Below are 20379 nucleotides of genomic sequence, written 5' to 3'. Positions count from 1 at the left end.
ATAACTATAAACTGAAATAAGCCCTTTTTTCCCTAAGTTGCTTTTGGTCATGGTATTTTATCACAGCAACAGTAACACTAACTAACACAACCACTTTCTCAAAAAGACTGCTGCATGTGTAATCTAGATTACAGTACACTTAACATACCGGTACATACTAATTTGCCATTCCCTATGTCCTTAAGAATGAAGGGTTCTACTCTGGGGGTAGGTCAGTCACAGAGATCATCCCCTGCAAGCACAAGAGCCTGTGTTCTGTCACCAGTATGTCAAAACTAACAATGAGGATAAACAGATATGCGTAATACAGAACAGGTTAAATAAAAACCTTGGTGAGACCTAGTGGTTCATGAGGCTTATAATCCCAGCTACTTAAGAGAGTAAGGTGGAATCATTGAGTTCATGGCCACCTGGGCTATAGAACCCTAATCCTGTCAACCTGTCTCAAATAAAAACAGGAAAGAAAGAAGAAAAAAAGCAAAGTACGTTTGCTGGGGAATGCCATTCTCTATGCTGTGAATGTATTGCTCTGATTGACTGATAAATACAATGCTGATTGGCCAGTAGCCAGGCAGGAAGTAGAGTAAAGGCGGGATAAGCAGACAAAGAGAATTCTGGGAAGAGGAAGGCTGAGTCAGGAGGATGCCAGCCTGCCGTCCAGGGAGCAGCATGTAATGGCACACAGGTAAAGCCACAGAATACGTGGCAACATACAGATTAACAGAAATGGGCCGAGTTTAGTGTAAGAGATAGTCAGTAGAAAACTTGAGCTAATGGCCGAGCAGTTTTAATTAATATAAGCCTCTGTGTGTTCACTTGGGTCTGAGTGGCAGGACACAGGAAAACTTTAGCTACATGCATTAAAGTCCCAGCCACTGAAATGTTAAAAGTAAATACCAGAAAGAAAAAACAAGATTACTACTTACCAAAACTACTACGTGCCTAGAACGTAGGGTTCAATACAATCAACTATTAACAGCAGTAATAAGAGTTCAATAGATTGGAAAAAGCTAAATATATACCAACATTTTTTCTTAAAGTGTTATGAAAAAAAAAACATAATGAAATAATTTTTATGAAATGAAAATGCCCCATATAAAAAGAATTTTAAAAAGAAAAACATATAATCTTGAAGAGAAATACTAGAATGATGCCTTTCCAAGTAGTTCTCATATTACTAACATCAGTAATGTCTGGGAAGTGCAAGAAAGGGTACTTTGTACACTTTTTTGGGGGGATTGGAATCTAGTATTGATTTGTCAAAACTTAGAACACATAAATGGTTTATAATACATCAATTCCTCTTGTAAAAGTATACTATAGAAATCTTTAATGTATTCAAAATACACATACAAGAATAACTGGTCCAGCACTGTACAGTGTGTGCACTGCAGGTAACAAAGGACCATCCCTAAGGGAATAGTTCAAATCAAGGTGTCGAAGAGGATATTACATTGTGTATCTTGGAAGGATAACTGATAGATACACTGACTGCAAAAATGAAAGTCACAAAAGAACATATGCTTCATTATTTTTCCAAAAATGAGATGAAAAGTAGCCTCAAAGGACAGAATTGCACATTAAGAACTTAGAAAGCAACACACCGGGTGACTGTAACACCCTCATCCACCGTTTCCTCACCACAATGAACACACCGGGTGACTGTCACACCCTCGTCCACCGTTTCCTCATCACAATGAACACACTGGGTGACTGTAACACCCTCGTCCACTGTTTGCTCACCACACTGAGTTCTGGGCCAGGATCCAGAAGTTGGCAAGGCAATACCAGCCCCCAGTGCACAGTTCTTTCCCACACTTGGTCCTGAGTGACATGGTAACTGGTAAGCACTGAGGATTGAATCCTTACTCTCCCAACTACTGGCATTCAATGGGACTCTTCTCTGTCTTATCTCAGAATGGTACTCTAGTAACCCCAAATTCCAGGGGGCTAATGCCAACTGAAAACAGTCACTTATTTGTGTGTGTGTGTGTGTGTGTGTGTGTGTGTCCCACCGCCACCATCACTTGAGAGCTCAGGCATAATCTAGGTGAAGGGTTAGAAGACACTCACTAATCTGGAAGTTACCTAGGGAAATAGGTAAGGATGGAAATAAAAAGACTTCTTTCTGATTATACATACTCTGAACTGTGAAAAATGTACTTTTATAATTAAAAAAAAAAAAAAGGACATAAAATGCTCCTAAAATAATCCAAGGCCTTATAAATGTCCACCTGATATTTCATGAGAAAAACAGCCATAACAAAAATGTTCTATCAGAGAAGCTTGCTATCTGTGGACAGGGCACCACACTTTTATGCCTGAATTACTCAGAGCCCTCCAATGTCCCTTACTAGCTATGAAACCTTGGATAAGACTCTGGCAAAGGCTGAAAAGGGAACAAAACATAACTAGTTTGGTGAAGACCCCAGACACTGTGGAGTATCTAGGAAACAAGGTGTTCAATGGGGACCATAAAACCAATGGCAAGTCCATTTTCACTGCAACAGGCAAAAAAGGAAAAAAAATGACAAGCAAACAAAACAATGGTCTCAGGCATTATATCTAAAATAAATTTCTTTGACAGTATGATCACATGTCTTACAAGGTATCATTTATAACAAAAATCTAACAATTTACAGGCTGCGTTTTTTTTTGTGCAGAGTACTCTGAAGAAAGAAAAGTATGTACATTTGTTTTGATTAATACAACTATTCAGTTCTGCAATACTGGGAAGGCGGAATGTATCTGGCACAAAAATAACTCCTTAGAGTTACAAACTAGAAAAACAACACTTTTAAAAAAAGATTTTTACTTTTTCTGGTAGAAATATAAAAACTGGCTTATGTGGGAAAAGTTAAAATAAAAAGTCCAATTGTACAGGTGGCTTTAACACTTAAAGTTCTGTCCCTTAAACCAACAAACTCATCAACAGCAGTGTTTAAAATCTAATATAAATAAGTGGGCAGTGCTGCCCAGATAGCAGCACAGAGCAAGCGACTCACAGTGATGCTGCAGGTGATCTCAGTGCAGAGGAGGGAACCTTTCCAGTATCCTGCAGCAGGACACACATGTCACTTCACTGCCACCTGTGAAGAGTGTCCTTCTTCTCACAACTGTACCATCAGTGGTACCAAAACTGACTGGTTTTAAAAAACAAGTGGGTAGGGGAGGCGGGGTACATGGCAGCCACTATGTGGTCTTCCTGAATCCCTTTAAGATGGGGTAGATGTTTTCAAATGCTTCATAAATTTCTGCTCTAACTTTAGCACCTATGAAGACACATAGGAATAGAAATGAGATGGTTAAGTAACATTTCTTAAAATAGAAAGTAACATCACTACCTTAAAACAAAGCCACAAATACAATTCTCTCCATACCCAGTTAAGACAAACAATGCTATTGAAACAAATGGTAGAGGTCCCTTGTCATAATCCTAGCGTTTTTTGTTTTGTTTTATTTTATTTTTCTTTGAGACAGGGTTTCTCTGTGTAGCCCTGGCTGTCCTGGAACTTGCTGTGTACACCAGGTTGGCCTGCCTCTGCCTCTGCCTCCTGAGTGCTAGGATTAAGGGCCATGTCCTGCTCTCTAGCTTTGTTTTTTAAAACATTATTTTCTTACCATTTTAAAAAATGGTACACCGGGTGACTTTTAACACTCTAGACCACCATTTCTTTACCACAGTTGGTCCTAGGCCAGGATCCAGAAGTCAGCAAGGCAATACCAGCCCCTAGTGCACAGTTCTTTCCCACACTTGGTCCTGAGTAACATGGTAACTGGTAAGCACTGAGGACTGAATTCTTACTCTCCCAACTACTGGCATTCAATGGGCTCTTCTCTGTCTTATCTCAGAATAGTAATCTAGTAACCCCAAATTCCAGGGGGCTAATGCCAACTGAAAACAGTCACTTATTAGTGTTCCCTCCTCGCTTGCTTCCACAGTCAAGCATAATCTAGCTAAAGGCCGTAACTGTAGCAGGACTCTGCTGTTTTCATCCTTCCTCCTTTCTCATGAAGGTTAGGATGGGAAGCAAAATGTAAACAAAAACATCCTCACAAGGGTAGACAACTGTCCCAACCCAGAAATGCCATTCTAAAATTATTTCCAATTTTGGTACACTACTTCCCCCTTTAACTTACCTGTTAATACAACTTTTCCAGAAACAAAAATAAGGAGAACAATTCTGGGTTTGATCATTCTGTAGATTAATCCAGGAAATAATTCTGGCTCATAGCTAGAAAGAAAATGGGAAAGAGTTTAGAAATCATCAGTTTTTGTGTAAAAGCAATGAGGCCTTGTGCTAGGAAGTAGTGAGTGGATAAGCAGATGTGAACAAATAGGACACACAAGAAGAAAATGGCAAACAAGAGCCAAACAAGAGCCACGTGTGTCATGGACATGGCAACAAACTACATGTCCTCCTATCACTTAATGCTGTCTTCACAGAATCTACATTTTCTGTGATTAAAAACAAGAGCTGTAATTCACGTTTTCTGATCCTCATTAGATTCATTTTGGGCAAGTCTCGGAATAGCAGCTTAATCTCACCATTCACTCTAAGAGCTGGTACTGACAGTCAGCCTTGTAATAATATCTCATCTCCCCAAATAGAAATATTCTGGAGCTGTCAGTTTTTCTAGCAGGGTGACTTAACCAGAATGATAAACCAAATATGGAAATGAACCTACTCCTTGATCACACTGTCTACCTGAACTGACATTAGTTAGTGAAATTCTAACCTAGTGATTTTGGGTTTATTAGTTCAATCTGATAAAAAGACCTGTCTATCTTATATGTGACTGGTAGATAAACCCAGGAAAGATCTATATGAGGAAGAGCAACATTGAGTGAATATCTGAAACTCAAACAGGAGTTCCTAGGTTGAAAACTGAACCTAATGTGCCAGGTATCAAAATGCCATGTGCAAAGGCCCTGAAGCAAGAATATGGTGAATGTGAGGGAAGTGGTAAGCTGGTGAGGCTGCAAATAGAAAAAAAGATACTGAGATAAGGCTTCGAGTAGGGAAGCTACGCAAATGTTCACCAGAAAATGGCAAAGAATAATAATGGACAGCATATCCCTGCTGCTTATATTTATACTTTGCTGGTATGTTGACAAAAAAAAGATTCAAACCAGGAGAAAAGTGGTAGAAGAAACTACAAATTCATGTGTTTAAATGCATTTATTGACTAACAAAATGATAAGGCATACAGAAGTGAATGAATATTCTCCATTGAAGGGGAGTTCAGGAGTCACTAAGTGACTAAGGAAATGGGAGTTGTAAGGACTGGAGAACTGCAGTACAACTGCAGACACCTTATGTTTACAAGCAGCACACTCAACTTGCAACTACATCATATGCCTAGAAACTGAATGTCTTAAATGTATTTCACCCTAGATGATGCCTGAGTAGATTATAAATGGATTGTTGCTAAAACTGATCCCAGTACCTCTCAGACCTACCTACTGAACTGCTGGTGGGTCAGCACAAGGCCTTCCAGCCTTATGGGGAACTTCACATCACAGCTCCCCACCATGTTTTGGATCTTGAAGTCTAAGAACTTAGCTGGAAAGCCCAACTTCTGCACAACTCTAGCGTATTTTCTTGCTGCTAGTCTGGATTGTTCTTCACTACAGAAAGGAAAAACAGTGAGTTATGTATGGGAGCCCAATGGAATAATTTAGAAGAATAACTTAAATGAAGTCTAAATTAGAAAAGTAATTAAACTATCCCTGAGTCCCTAACAAAAACCATAATCTACCAAAACATCAGCCTTGGACTTGCCACATTATTGACAAGATCTAGTTTAAAAGATGTGATGTAGCATATGGTTCAATTATCATGATCACTGCTATTACTGCTACATTCTGACCCACAAATTTCTACTGAGATGAAAACTTTCTAAAACCATAAAAAAAAAACAAAACAAAACAAAACAAAACTAAGGCCAGATGGCGGTGGTGCATACCTTTAATCTCAGCACATAGGAGGCAGAGTCAGGTGGATCTCTGAGTTCAAGGCCAGCCTGGTCTACAGAGTGTGTTCCAGGACAGCCAGGGCTACACAGAGAAACCCTATCTAGGAAAAAACCAAAACCAAAACCAAAACCAAACCAAAAACTAAATTAAAAAAACACTAGTAAAATTTACTATTGACAAATACACAAATTCTATCTTCCTTTACATCAAATATCTATTCTTTTTTTTTTTTTTTTTTTTTTTTTTTTGGTTTTTCGAGACAGGGCTTCTCTATGTAGCTTTGCGCCTTTTCCTGGAACTCACTTGGTAGCCCGGGCTGGCCTCGAACTCACAGAGATCCGCCTGGCTCTGCCTCCCGAGTGCTGGGATTAAAGGCGTGCGCCACCACCGCCCGGCTCAAATATCTATTCTTAGGATACCATTATTGGACAAAACTGTGACTTTCCAACTTAGGAAGCTTTCATCTGAAAAGCAGGATACAAATACAATGCTACAACCAAAGTTGTACAGGACAGCAGGGTAACAAAAATGATGCTATTCAAGGTGATTAAGATAACCCACTAAAAATAACACGTTAAAAGTGTTAGACCAACCTAAGTCAGAAGCTCATTTTCTAGTAAAAGGGGGACCTGTAGGGCCCTTGCCTCTGTTTTGGGTAACTGTTGCCTTGCTTGCTGACCTTGACCTTGATATCCTCCCTATGCCAATTCCCTGCCGGGTTCTACCCTCCTGAATGCTTAAGGGAAGTTCCTTGTCTGTGTATACTGCATAATGGGAGTTAACAGCATAGATGCAAGATTGTAAAACATCAGTAGTGAACTTCTGCCCTCTGGGGTTCTCCCATTGTGCTGTAAGCCTGTATTTAAGAGCTTCTCCCTCCTTCAATAAACAGCATTTGGCAAAAAAATAAAATAAAATAAAATAAAATAAAATAAAATAAAATAAAATAAAAAAAGTGCTAGTCCAGCTGGGCGGCGGTGGCGCCCACCTTTAATCCCAGCTCTTGGGAGGCAGAGCCAGGTGGATCTCTGTGAGTTTGAGGCCAGCCTGGGCTACAGAGCGTGATCCAGAACAGGCACCAAAACTACACAGAGAAACCCTGTCTCAAAAAACCAAAAAGTGCTAGTTTAGCTGGGTGGTAGTGGCTCATCCCTTTAATTCCATCACTGCAGAGGCAGATGGACTTTTTTTTAGTTCAAAGCCAGGTTGGTCTATAGAGTGAGTTCCAGGAAATCCAAGGCAGGTTTCTACACAGAGAAACCATGCCTTAAAACAAAGTGCTAGCCTGATAATGTAAATCTATCCTTTTTTCTTTCATAATACATCCATCAGAAACAAAGAATCCCTTAAGGATACCTCTTGGCTCCTGTGCACACCATTTTTCCAGAACTGAAAATCAATGCAGTTGTCCGTGGCTCTCTTATTCTCATGATGACAGCAGCAAACCGCTAAAATGGTCAGGAAGAAGCATTAAAATTACACTTAGGTTGACTGATTATAGAGTTTCTGTTACTGGAGAAGGCTAGAGTGTTGTAGGTCCTGAGTCAAACTCTCTTGGCTATACCAGATATTCCCATCAATGCATTTAAAAACTTTTAGAATGTTTTTATTTTTTTATTCCCTTTCTTACATTTATCTACTTTTTTTTTTTTTAGTATTTCTTCTTTATTGGGCAGTTTTTAAAAATCTCTTGACTTTTCTCTACTGTTTTCTAACATTTTTCTCCTTTCTATTCTCTTGAACTTTCCAAGTTTGCCCAATTAAACAATCCATTAGTACCAAAGTCAGTACTGCAGAAAATACTTAAGGAATGCTATACACAAAGGAAGACAGTCAGACATGAGAGCTCAAGAAAGAGTAAGAATTTTATGAGGAATAGATGAATAAATGAGAACCAAGAAAGAATCAACCATGTCAGACTTAGTAAACCAACCAGAAAAAACAACCAAGAAAATTACAGGAATCAGATAATATTTTTCAATAGTAACTCTGAATGTAAATGGTCTTACTTATCCAATTAAAAGACAAAGGACTAGTTGTTTTTCTAATCCCACCATTTGCTGCCTGCAAGAAACACACCTCAATGGCAAAGACACTTACAAACTGAAAGTGAAAGCAAGGAAAATGATACATAAGCAAATGGAAACAAAAAACAGGCAGAAATAACTATACTGACAAAAGTAGGCGTCAAGCTAAAATTAGAAGAGATAAGGCTACTACTATCTTAATAAGGTGAATGATCCATCAAGTAGATATTACAGTTGTAAATATTAGAAATAACAACAAAAACTTGGTTAGAAGTGACCAGTGGCCAATTTGATTCTTTATAGTTGATATTCTGGTTAGCTTCATACTCAACTAAAAAACCGGCTATGAAGTAGGTCCCACATGTTTCCTATATTTAGGACGGTTCTTTAACTCAATCTCTAGATGCTGTCACATTTCCAGTTTCAAGATGACACACAATTAATGAAATCATAGTACAAAGCTGGGCACAGTGACATACTTTTAATTTAAGCATTCAGGAGGTGGAGACAGAAGGATCTGAGCTTGAGGCCATAAAAGTGAAATCACAGTATAAAGTATGCAACCCTTTTACAGACAGAAACACAAGGCAGGCAAGCATAGTGAGCAGTTTTGAAATCTGGACCTCCCGTGGTTTGGGCTATGCATACACCCTACTGCTAGTAATGCGCCTGGCAGCTGAGACCCTTACCTGCATGAACAATACATATACCGCCCTCTCCAAACCAAGAAACCCAGGACCCCCATGTACAGAGATACACAAACAGCAAACTTCAAACAATGGAAGAAGTTTCTCCTTCTCTTGATCAAACAGAATCTATTCAATCATACTCCAGTTATGTCCGAGTACGAGACAGGGAGGGCGGTGGGGGGGGGCTCCCTGATTCAGCTTGAAAATTTTTGGTGCAATAAGGCAAGTTATATCCTCTGAGTAAACTTTTAGGGAGAATCCTCTATTACCATTTTATTCCCATACAAAATTGGGCATGCATATCATTAAAATCAGTTGCATCATGGGAAGAGACATTCATAGTAGATAAGTTACATAGCTTGAATGTATTTGTCAAATAGAAAAACACACCCCTAATAACCAACTCCTCTTTCCTTTAGAACATATAAAATAGCGCCCCAGGCAGTCATCTGGGACCCTTGAGTCCTTTCTCATTTATGTGGCCCACCACCCTTACTCCTGACAGCATATCTTTCTGATCTGTACTAAAGCCTATAAATGAACTGTTAGTTTGCAATCTGTGTGGACCTTTATTTCAATTCCTTGAATTCCAAGAACCTGGGAACACAAGACGCAGATTCTGACTACCAGTATCAGTACCAGAAGTATGAGGCTCTCTCACAGGAGGCCATGTAAGGAGCTGTCACAGGAAAAGTGTGAGGACGCTCACAGGAGGACACATAAGGCACTCCCACAGGAGGAAAACAGAAACTCTCATGGACAACCTCCACTGAAAGTATATAAAAAAGGGGGAGAACTGAGATTCTCTGGCAAAAGAAATAGGGCAAAACTAAGACAGGGTTAAGGCAAGGTAAATGTCAAGGTTTCTGGAGACTTTACTAGAATTGTATGTTCCTTAATGACCTATTAAACTGTAAAAGGACAAAAGCCTGATTAGCCTCTTGCTGGTTATCAGACTATGTTTTAAAAACTGTCCCAAGTTCTTTCTGCTGCCGCCTTTTTCTTTTTCATTTATACAACTTAATTTCCAGGGCTGGAGAGATGACTCAGCAGGTAAGAGCATTTGTGCAAGCCTGAGGACCTGAGTTCAGACCGCAGCACCCATGTAACAATCAGGTCACATCACATGCACACCTGTAATTCTGGTTCTGTAGAACTGAAGACAGAAGGATCATTGGAGCTTGGATACCCCCCCTCCCCCAAATGTGAGCTTCAGGCTCAGGGAAAGACATCCATAAAGATATAAAAGAGTATGGTGGAGAGTGACTAAGGAGGACATCCAACACTCTTCTGGCCTCTGCATATGCTCACAAGCTAATGCACTTGTACATATACACCACTCACATATATACATAGTCACAAAATCATCTTATTTTCCTTTATTAGAAGAAATATATGAGGTACTGGTTTCCACGGTAAAGGTTTACATGTACATGATGACCTTGTGACAAAGGCTTCCCACTTTAGGAAACTTTCTGCAAATCTTCTCATCCTAGCCTTCTCAAGCAACATCCAGGCACCCAGGCAGCTCTCCATCTGGACCTCACAAGTGTCTATTCATCTGTCAGTACAGATGTTCCATATGTAAAAAATATTTTCTACTGGTGTATGTAAGAAAGTCTTGCCGGGCAGTGGTGACGCACGCCTTTAATCCCAGCACTCGGGAGGCAGAGGCAGGCAGATCTCTGTGAGTTCAAGTCCAGCCTGGTCTACAGAGCGAGATCCAGCAAAGGCGCAAAGCTACACAGAGAAACCCTGTCTCGAAAAACCAAAAAAAAAAAAAAAGGTCTTTTAACACACACTAGGCTATTTATTATCTTAGAAACTAGTGCTTTCTCCCTCCTCCCAAATCTTTATTTATTTATTTTTTTCTCTTTTCTCCAGTTCCAGTATTGTGGCTTCAATGAAAATGGACCCCATGGGCTCATATATTTGAATGCTTAGTCACCAAAGAACAGAACTATTTGAGAAAGATTCCTTCCTTCCTTCCTTCCTTCCTCCCTCTCCCTCTCCCTCTCCCTCTCCCTCTCTCTCTCTCTCCTCTCTTTCTCTCTCTCTCTCTCTGCCTGCTGCCTTCTGATCAGAATGTAAAGCTCTCAGCTACTGCTCCAGTACCACACCTGTCTGTTTCTGGCCATGATGATCACAGACTAACCCTCTAAAACTGTAAGCAAGTCCCCAATTAAATGCTTTCATTTCTAAGAGTTGCTTTGGTCACAGTGTCTTTTCATAGCAATAAAACAATAACTAAGACATCTGGTAATACAAAAGTCTTTGGTCTTGCTAGGCCAGTGCTCTACCACCAAGCCACACTCTAATCTCCTGCAATTTCTCTGTCAGAAAAGCCATCTGTGGCCATACCACTCAGAACACACCTGATCTTGTCTATCAGAAAAAAACTTCTAAGTTACACAAAGGTGGGAAAAAATGTAACAAATTTCTTGTACTTACAGCCAACAATTATTAACTATTGATCAATCTTTCTCCACCCATGTAATCCATCCCTAATTCTCTCACAGGATTACTGAAGTAGGTACCACAAATATGTCACCAGCTATTCTTCAGGATATAAATGAAATATTCTGTTTTCCAACTCCATGTGGTCCCCTTCACAATGTGAGTGTATGTGTAGCATGAATCTTAAAAGGTCTTATTAATTAAATAAAACCTGATGTCAGTTATTGGGGTGAATGCTGGAAGATCAGAGAGACAGAACAGGCCACAGCCACCTCACCTTGCCCGTTCCTCAGCTGATCCTGTTTCCTCGGACTGGAAGCCTCTGAGTCCTCATCCAGAATGAATCTCAGCTGAACTGCTGCTAGAAGCCTGAAAGCTTAACCAGCCAAATGCTTCTAGTTCCTCGTCTTCATGCCTTATATATCTTTCTTTCCTTTCTACCATCACTCCCTGGGATTAAAGGCTCACTTTCTGGGATTAAAGGTGTGTGTCACATGCCTGGCTATTTCCAATGTGGCCTTGAACTCACAGAGATCCAGAGGGATTTCTGCCTCTGGAATGCTAGGATTAAAGGTGTGAGTGCCACCATTTTCTAGCCTAAATAGCTAGTGGCTTTTCTGTTCTCTGACCCCAGGTAAGTTTATTAGGGTGCACAATATTTTGGGGAACACAATACCACCACATCTATGTATGAATTTCTACGGTATTCAGTAAAACACAAGTTAAAGAACTGAGGATGCAGCTGGGCAGTGGTGGTGCACGCCTTTAATCCCAGCACTTGGGAGACAGAGGCAGGCAGATCCCTGTGAGTTCAACACCAGCCTGGTCTACAGAACAAGTTCCAGGACAGCCAGGGCTATACACAGAGAAACCCTGTCTCGAAAAACAAAACAACAAAGCAAAAGAACTGAGGATGTAGCTTAGACAGCACTACCCTAGTGTGGCTGAGGTCCTAGGTTGAAACTTCAATACTGCAAAAACAGGAAAACAAAACAAAATGAAAACGTCCCAAAATGAACTTTTCCTAGGCACTTAACATTCAAGATAAGCATGATACCACTCATTTTGCTGGTATCAAGAAACAAGCGCAATACAAACTTCTCAACAACAGATTTAGGAAGAACTTTCTCTGTATCTTATACAGTCTGAAATACATGAAAATGGGTCTAACCTTGGGATTATATTCAGCATTTCGGGCACGAAGTGCAATGGTCTTTAGGTCAAGTTTACATCCAAGATTCACCGTGGATACAATGTTTCTGCAAGAAATTTGAAAACATAATTACTTAAAATATTTAACTTTTATACAAAGAGGGCAATGGTCTTTAGGTCAAGTTTACAACTAAGATTTGCTATGAATACAATATTTCTGCAAGAAATCTGAAAAGAAAACATGATTCAGATTGCTGATCCATTATTTTTCACTAGGCTTTAATTAAAAAAAAAAAAAATGACAGCCGGGTGGTGGTGGTGCACACCTTTAATCTCAGTACTTGAGAGGCAGAGCCAGGCGGATCTCTGTGAGTTCGAGGCCAGCCCAGGCTACCAAGTGAGTTCCAGGAAAGGCGCAAAGCTACACAGAGAAACCCTGTCTCGAAAAACCAAAAAAAAAAAAAAAAAAAAAAAAAAAAAAAAAAAAAAGACATGACAAAACAAAAAAACTCTGATTTTAAATGTTTAAAAAGCGTCACATACCAGATATTTTTACTCAGTATCCAAAACGTACCCTGCAGTGTTAACTATCACTCCCATGTTCAAAGCATCTGAAACTCTAGGGAATGGACTGTGTTTGGCTTGGGATGCACATGACTCCCAAGTGGAAGAACCAGGACACCTTGAAGCTTCATTTAACTACCACCCCTCCTTCCTGAGCTCTGAAATAATACTAACACTAGCTCACTATTAAGTCACTACAGGAAAAATAGGCAGATGTGGACTTTCTCAATCTTCCCAAATAAGCTATCTTTTGGAAAAATGGAATTCAATGTCTTTGGCAAGGGAAGAAAATATGTCTTCTTTTCTGCTATTTACCACAGCGAATCATGTTAAATAGAATCATCTTAGCAGGCTGAGAAGATAATTTAGCTTGTAAAGAGCTTGCCATGCAATCATGAAGACTTGAGTTCAATCCCTAGAACCCATGTAAAAAAGCCCAGAGTGATAATGTACACTTGTAATTCTAGTGCGAAGGAGATGGAGGCAGGTAGATCCCTGAGGCTCATTGGCTAGTCAGCTTAGCCAAAACAGCAAATTTCAGGACAGTTAAAATACTCCATCTTAAAAACCAGGGTGGGTAGTGAGTGTCCTGAGAAATGACTCTTGAGATTCTCCTTCAGCATACATAGGGAAGTGCCTGTACACACGCACAAAATCTATCATCGTTCACCTGGGTCTAAAAGACTGTTTCATGCCACTATGTCCCATTCTTGAAGCATTCTATGCAATACTTCTTTTTTTTTTAAATCTTGAAACAGGATTTCTCTATGTAGCCCTGGCTGTCCTGGAACCACTCTGTAAACCAGGCTGACTTTGAACCCAGAGATCTTCTGGCGTCTGGCTCCCAAGTGCATGCTCTGTGGATATGGAAATAAGTGTATGTCCTAAGCTGGTTCTAATAGATGTAATCAGAATTTCAAACAGAATGTCCGTGGAAGTCAAATAGGCATAAAACATTAGTTTGGAGCAGTGTAGACAAAGGAGAGCTAACAGGGCTTACCTCTCTAGAACCCTTTAATCAGGCCATATGCTTCCCTAAGGTAAAGCTACATACTTGTTACTAAGTAGAATCTGGATTTGAGCTGTTTCAGGAAGAAATAAAAAAGCCTATATCTCCTACCTTTTTACATGTGGGAACTATTTCACTTAGGCAGAACAATTCATCAAGACAAGAACTGCCATCCTCACTTTGAAAGAGAGACACAAATCTCCAAAGATATAAATACAGCCTTCACAGCAGAACTGTAAAAAAACCTGGACCTAAGACCTCTGCTGACACTATGGCCAAGGCTGTGATACAGCTGGCCTGTGACTCAGTCAATTAGCTACAAAGAAATGTCCACAGTATTGATAAAACTCGGTTTTCATTTCAGTGGCCCAAACACATAAATACAAGCAACTCCATTTCTAAGGAAAGGTTTTGCTGAGAGCACTGACTCAATTCTGTAGCTTCAATTCCTTGCCAAGAGCAGATGAAGCTACAGTGTAACAGAATTACCAGAGTCACTTCTTTAAGTAAATCCACTGTCTGAAAGCAAATAATGTAATACCACTGAGAGCCTCTGGTGCAGGGGTCAGAGGACAGGGAGTGAGCACACACACACACACACACACACACACACACACACACACGTCACACACGTCAGGGGAGAAGGAGCGAGAGCACACGAGCTAAGAGGTACTCACTGTAGCTGTGGTACGATCCCAGAGCTCTCAGAGGCTGGTGTGGCAGGAGTGATAGGGGTCATAGGGGTCATTGGTGAAGGGTACAAGGGAGTGGTGCCTGGCAAGGGTGCAGTGGTCAGAGTCTGAGAATGGAAGAGCTGTGGTGTCTGGCCTGAGGCACCCTGTGTGGACTGCTGAGATGTTGATTGCTGTACTGAGGCTGCTGCAGTTGCTACTGCCTGCTGCTGCTGCTGTTGTTGCTGCTGCTGTTGCTGCTGCTGTCTCTGTTGCTCTTCCAAAATGGACAGACTATTGGTGTTCTGAATAGGCTGTGGAGTAAGTCCTGTGCCATAAGGCATCATTGGACTAAAGATGGGAATTCCAGGAGTCATGGCACCCTGTGGAAAGCAAAGAGAATGATAAGAATTAATGTTGAGTAATACAGGTTTTTTCCTAGTAGAACCCAGGTAAAGTATAAAGCCTGGTGCTTTCTGAATATAATAGGTCATTAAATACTAGGGAAGAATTTGGCATCCTGAGATGCATCACTTTTCTCCCTAGTACTGAACCTCGTAGATGAGCGCTTAGCATCTGGAATCTGACTGTTATTTATGATATGCAAGAGAGATGCTTAGCCTCCCAAGCATATCTAGACCATAAGGACAAAGCATAAGTGCATGTCCCTATTTAAAGTGCTACGCATGGGCTGGGAGCTCAGTGGTAGAGCGCTTGCCTAGCAAGTGCAAGGCCCTGGGTTTGGTCTTCACCTCTGAAAAAAAAAAAAAAAAAAGAAAAAAGAAAGTGCCACGCAGTATATGAGGATGACTCACTAACTTAACATGTGACCAATTTGTTTGATGGATCACAGTCACCTAGAGGTTCAAGATGACAAGCTCATGGCCTACTCTATCATACTACTTGAAAAAGCTATTTATTCTACTAAAAAAAAAAAATCAACAAAGCCTGTAAAATACTATGAACTGCCTTTTCTATGATGCTTCTATGCCTTACATTGTTATATTTAATAATTATTTATGTGGAAGTAGGAAGAAAAAAGATGGCAAAATTTATACTGAATTGGTAACAATCTAGGTCTAATTCTATCGCAACTATGCACGTTTTACATCAACACTAATCTTGAACTTAGAAAGTAGATTTGGTTGTCATCTTAGGCTAGAAAAGTGACAACAACAGGGTCAAGAAGGAACCTTCTGGAGTAAATGGAATAACTGTTCCACAGCTCACACAGATGGAATGGTCTTCTAAATAAATTAGGTTCCAAATAAACTCCCAAGCAGACTCCCCAAGCAGAAGGGTATCATGCTTACCCAAAGCAGAAATTTCCACAAAGTAAATAAGCTTAAAAATATACAAATCCATGTTCAATACTGGACGGCTAAAGTTTACCGTCTTTCGCTTTCTCTTAAAGGGAGTATGTCAGCCCTCCTTGCCCCTCCTTCCTGCTCTATTACCTGTGGGGAGGCCAAGCCCTGAGCATAAGGTGGGAGGCTGTTGTTCTGGTCCATGATTCTCACTTTCTTCAGTACTTGGATTTTATCTAGAGCATCCTCTGCAAATTCTCCTTAGAAACTTCTTTTATTTTCTGGGTTATCTTCACACACCATAAAACAGTGATGCTGTGCTTGGAAAAAAAAATGCTTTAAGTTTAAACAGGTTTCAGGTTCATACAAAATACACACACACCAGCTATCTTGGAAAAAATGTACATATCCCTAGTCCATGTTTCCTGTGACTCACATAAAACTGCCAACAAAACAAAAACTACGTTACTATGTTCTTAAATATTCTAAATAGTCTAACAGTACTGAAAATGAAGGTGTTAAGATAAGTAATAAAAACTTTTGGAAAAAGAGCTGCCAAGAAATGGCTCAGCAGGCACAGGCATATGCTGTTGATTCTGATAATCTGAGTTCACCCACATGGTGAAAGGAGAGAACAGATTCTCACAAGTTGACTCTAAACATAAACATGATTTATTTTATATATTATATGTGTGGGTATTTTGCCTGCATGCCTGCCTGCATGCCTGGTGCTGGCAGAGGCCAGAAGAGAGGGTCAGATGCCCTGGAACTGGAGTTAACAGATGGTTGTGAGCCACCACAGGGTCATATATATACTTAAAATAAATATGGGTCTTTGGATACACAACTTGTAACTTTGAAACGTGTATACTTTTTTTGTGAAATTAGATGATAACAAATGTTTAGATTAAGATCAAATTATAGGGCTGGAGAGATGGCTCCAACCTGGGTTCTCTGGAGAAGCAGGCAGTGCTTTTAGCCTGTGAGTTGTCTTTTCTAAGAGCCGGAATCAGGGACCAGCCCTTTGGAACACCACACCACCACCATCACCCCCAGCAAAGGACTTTTTTTTTTTTGTATGGGGGAACACCTAGGGAAAACTAATTCCTAAGCAAACTGTACTACCAGAGGAGAACACTTATTAAGCACTGTTTATATAGCACTATTAGGTCAATGCTGGTTTTTAAATATTCTGCTCGGTTTTATACCCTTTACAATGTCTCAAGCATAAAACGTCACAAATAATGAACTTGACACAATATGCTTTAAGTAATCACTTTTTGGTGTTTTAATTTTAATTAAAGACAGATTAACAATCAATGAAACATTAATTTTAGAAATACAATATTCTTAAATTTTCAGAACACATTAATAAAAACTATGCTTGGAACTGGTCCCCCCCCCCCCCCCAACAGGGTTTTTCTGTATAGTTTTGTGCCTTTCCTGGAACTAACTCTGTAGCCCAGGCTGACCTCAAACTCACAGAGATCTGCCTGGCTCTGTCTCCTGAGTGCTGGGATTAAAGGTGTGCATCGCCACCGCTGCTGCCATGACCACTACCACCGCCCGGTGGAACTGGGTTCCTTACATCATCATCTCTTTAGTGGTCATGGATATGCAATATGATTACGGATTAAGAGACTATGAAAAGAGCTTTTTTTTTTTTTTAAATTTGTAATGGTAGTGATAGAACCCAGAGCCTCAAAAATGCTAGGCAAATGCCCATCCTCGATTCTTTAAAGACATTTTTTTAAAATCAGTTCAGTTCATGCAGACCAATAACTTGCTCAGAGAGGCCGTAAGGACTGAAGGAATCAACAATGGATGAACAGACAGAATGAGCTAACAAATCAAGATTAGTCTAACTGTTAGGTAGTGGCAGCGCACAGAGAGAGTTCCAGGACAGCCAGGGCTACATAGTGAAAATCCTGTTGGGGGAGCAGGGTGAATCTAACTATATACACATAGTATGCACAGGACAGATATTAGCTATTGCAATTAGATCTTTTTAAAGAAGATTTTCATTTTATGTGTATGAGTGTTTTGTATGCATGTATATATGTGCATGACATGTGTGGTGCCTGCAGAGGTCAGAAAGGGGGTATTTGGTTCCCTACAACTGGAGTTTCAGATGGTTGTGAGCCACCAGGTAAGTGCTGGGAACCAAACCTAGGTCCTCTACAATAGCAGCAAGTGCTCTTAACCACTGAGCTATTTCCCCAGCCTGACAATCAGATCTTATTCTAAACATTTATCATCATCTAATATCACACAGGACATACAGGCTTCAAAGTTACAAGTCATATATTCAAAGATCCACAGTCACGTTAAGTATATGCTGGTGGGCTGGAGAGATGGCTCAGAGGTTAAGAGCACTGGCTGTTCTTTCAGAGGTCCTGAGTTCAATTCCCAGTAACCACATGGTGGCTTACACCCGTCTACAATGGGATCTGGTGCCCTCTTAGGGTATACAGGCATACATGCAGACAGAACACTAAATACATAATAAATAAATCTTCAAGAAAAAAAAAAAGGTATATGCTGGTACAGGCATTTTCATGTTAGCTGAATCAATGAAAGAATTTCATAATCACTTTGAGAGGACAAAGGACCCAAAAGATAATCCTACAAACTCACTATTGAAAAAATGAAGAGATGCCTGTTTCCTAGAGATACTAGCTATGTGAGAGATACTAAGGTTACCAGAAAATTAGACTTTTTCTGATATCATCAGAAAATGTATTTATTATTCTGTAACAGAAGTGCTCCAGATACAAAGATAAAGAGGATACAGTCCTTATCAAACAGTCCAATATAAAAAAAAAAATACATATAACTGCAAAAAACTAGCCAGCACTAAAATTGCAGGTATTTACTAAGGCATGATGCAAGAAAGCTGAAACCAGCATACATGACTTCAAAATCTTTGCACCTAGGAATGGGCCTGGCATGTAGTACATGATCCTAAGTGAATGCTATGGAAGAAAGAATACAAGCTACAGTCAAGGGGCTGCAGACATGTTCAGTAGTTAAGAGCATTACTGCTCTTCAGAAGGCCTAGGTTTGATTCCTACCACCCACACAGCAGCTCACAATTAGCTGTAAATCCAGTCCCAGGGAATCCAGTGCTTTTTGGTCCTCCATGGGCCCCGGGCATGCATGTGGTACACAGACATACAGGCAAAACATTCACATACATAAATCCTTTAGAAAATCAAGAAAAAACTAAAGTTACGTACCCTTTTGAGAGGCCAGATCTTCCACAAAGCAGGAGCAAATTAACACAGGTCTAGCAAGAGGAACAAAAACATACAAATCAGCACTGCATACAAGTGAAAGGGAGACAAAAAGAGCATGCAGTATGTAAGTAACAGGCTTAGTGACAATCACTCCAAGAGATGACAACAGCGGGTGGGGTTATATAATTCGGAGTGTAAGATGTTATTACACAGGCAATGGGATTTTTAAGTTAAAGGATTTTAAAGTGCAGTTTGAGTACCTCCTTTGTCAAGAGCAGAGAAATCTGAGAAAACTGAAGACTGAAAATTCAATTTCAGGGGTTTCTGCTTTAGTCGAGCCCAAAGATAATAAAGGCTGGATTTAACGTCCAAAGTATCGCCAGAGATTTATCCCGATCACTTTGTCAAATGAGTTTACCGAAGCGGTTGATTATATAAGACGCAAATTTGTAGCATGCTATGCAGAGGTCATCTCACACCTGCAGACGATATAAACCATCTTTCCTCACCTGTCTCATAGAACCGAAATAATCACTACACTAACTTATTCTTAGGCTGTTGTTCAGGGTCTTCGTCTTTTGGAAACTGAGCCATCAAATTGAATATTTGAGAAACCAGTTCTGCAGTCTTCGAGCGTCCTAACCCAGTCCGGCATCTTTTCCCAGAAAAGCCTGCCAAGGGTTTTGGAAAACCAGGCTAACCTGAGCCTGGAGACGGAGAACGTGTAAATAAAGTAAGTATCGCGTGTTTATATGTTAATCTCTACTGTGCTTCTGACGAGATGTTAACAGTCTCAAAGCCGCTTCCGAACAAAACTATCCTTACTAGGGGGACAAGACGAGCAGCCACAGGCCTGGGTAAAAAACTGTTTTTCTAACGGGGGAAAGCAGCTGAGGTGTGCGGTGCGCGGTGCTGTCCGGTGCCAGCCCCTCAGAGACTCTCACACTTGGCACTGGGTTTTAGGACCCCGCCGAAGCGGTGGTGGCCCAGCGACTGGTCCTCGCTGAGCAGCCGCGCTCAGCACGCGCGGAGGACCGTTCCCCGCCCGGCCGCGCTACCATGCCGTGTCTGCTCCGGCCGTCTCCGGGGACCCGCTGCAGAGGTCGCCTTTGTTACGGCCCTCACAGCAGAGAAAAGGCTGAACGACCGTTACCTGGGCACTGCGGAGAAAATGACGCGACCGCAGAAGCCTAGCCAAACCGCCAGCAAGTACCCGCCACCGCTACCGGACTCGACCCCACCGGAGCCTGACGCACATTTGATGTCGTCACTTCCGCCAGTTGC

General features: G+C 40.7%; 2 protein-coding genes across 3 annotated transcripts in view; one reads left to right on the top strand and one right to left on the bottom strand.

Moving 5' to 3' along the window:
* Pdcd2 (programmed cell death 2) overlaps nucleotides 1-10829 on the top strand; it is a 19734-nt gene extending 8905 nt beyond the window's left edge. The window contains exon 5 of the mRNA XM_059272923.1: nucleotides 10581-10829. Within this exon, the coding sequence (XP_059128906.1) occupies nucleotides 10581-10640 (60 nt within the window). The 3' untranslated portion in view covers nucleotides 10641-10829. The remainder of the gene's footprint in view (nucleotides 1-10580) is intronic.
* On the bottom strand, nucleotides 2796-20379 carry Tbp (TATA-box binding protein). 2 transcript variants are annotated; one of them, XM_059272924.1, is made up of 10 exons: nucleotides 20249-20379; nucleotides 19356-19574; nucleotides 19096-19145; nucleotides 16007-16171; nucleotides 14556-14932; nucleotides 12325-12412; nucleotides 7337-7428; nucleotides 5465-5632; nucleotides 4141-4235; nucleotides 2796-3272 (listed from the first exon to the last, which is right to left on the bottom strand). In XM_059272924.1, the coding sequence occupies exons 4-10, from the start codon at nucleotides 16058-16060 to the stop codon at nucleotides 3193-3195; spliced, it is 954 nt and encodes a 317-aa protein (XP_059128907.1). In that variant the 5' UTR covers nucleotides 16061-16171; nucleotides 19096-19145; nucleotides 19356-19574; nucleotides 20249-20379; the 3' UTR covers nucleotides 2796-3192. The 2 variants fall into 2 exon arrangements, with proteins under 2 accessions (XP_059128907.1, XP_059128908.1); XM_059272925.1 differs by lacking the exon at nucleotides 19356-19574 and having other exon boundaries at nucleotides 20249-20378.

This window comes from Peromyscus eremicus, chromosome 8b, assembly GCF_949786415.1.
Source record: "Peromyscus eremicus chromosome 8b, PerEre_H2_v1, whole genome shotgun sequence".
NCBI classification, from domain to species: Eukaryota; Metazoa; Chordata; class Mammalia; order Rodentia; family Cricetidae; genus Peromyscus; species Peromyscus eremicus.
Note: the sequence above shows the minus strand (reverse complement) of the source record. Positions and strands in the feature narration are given on the sequence as shown.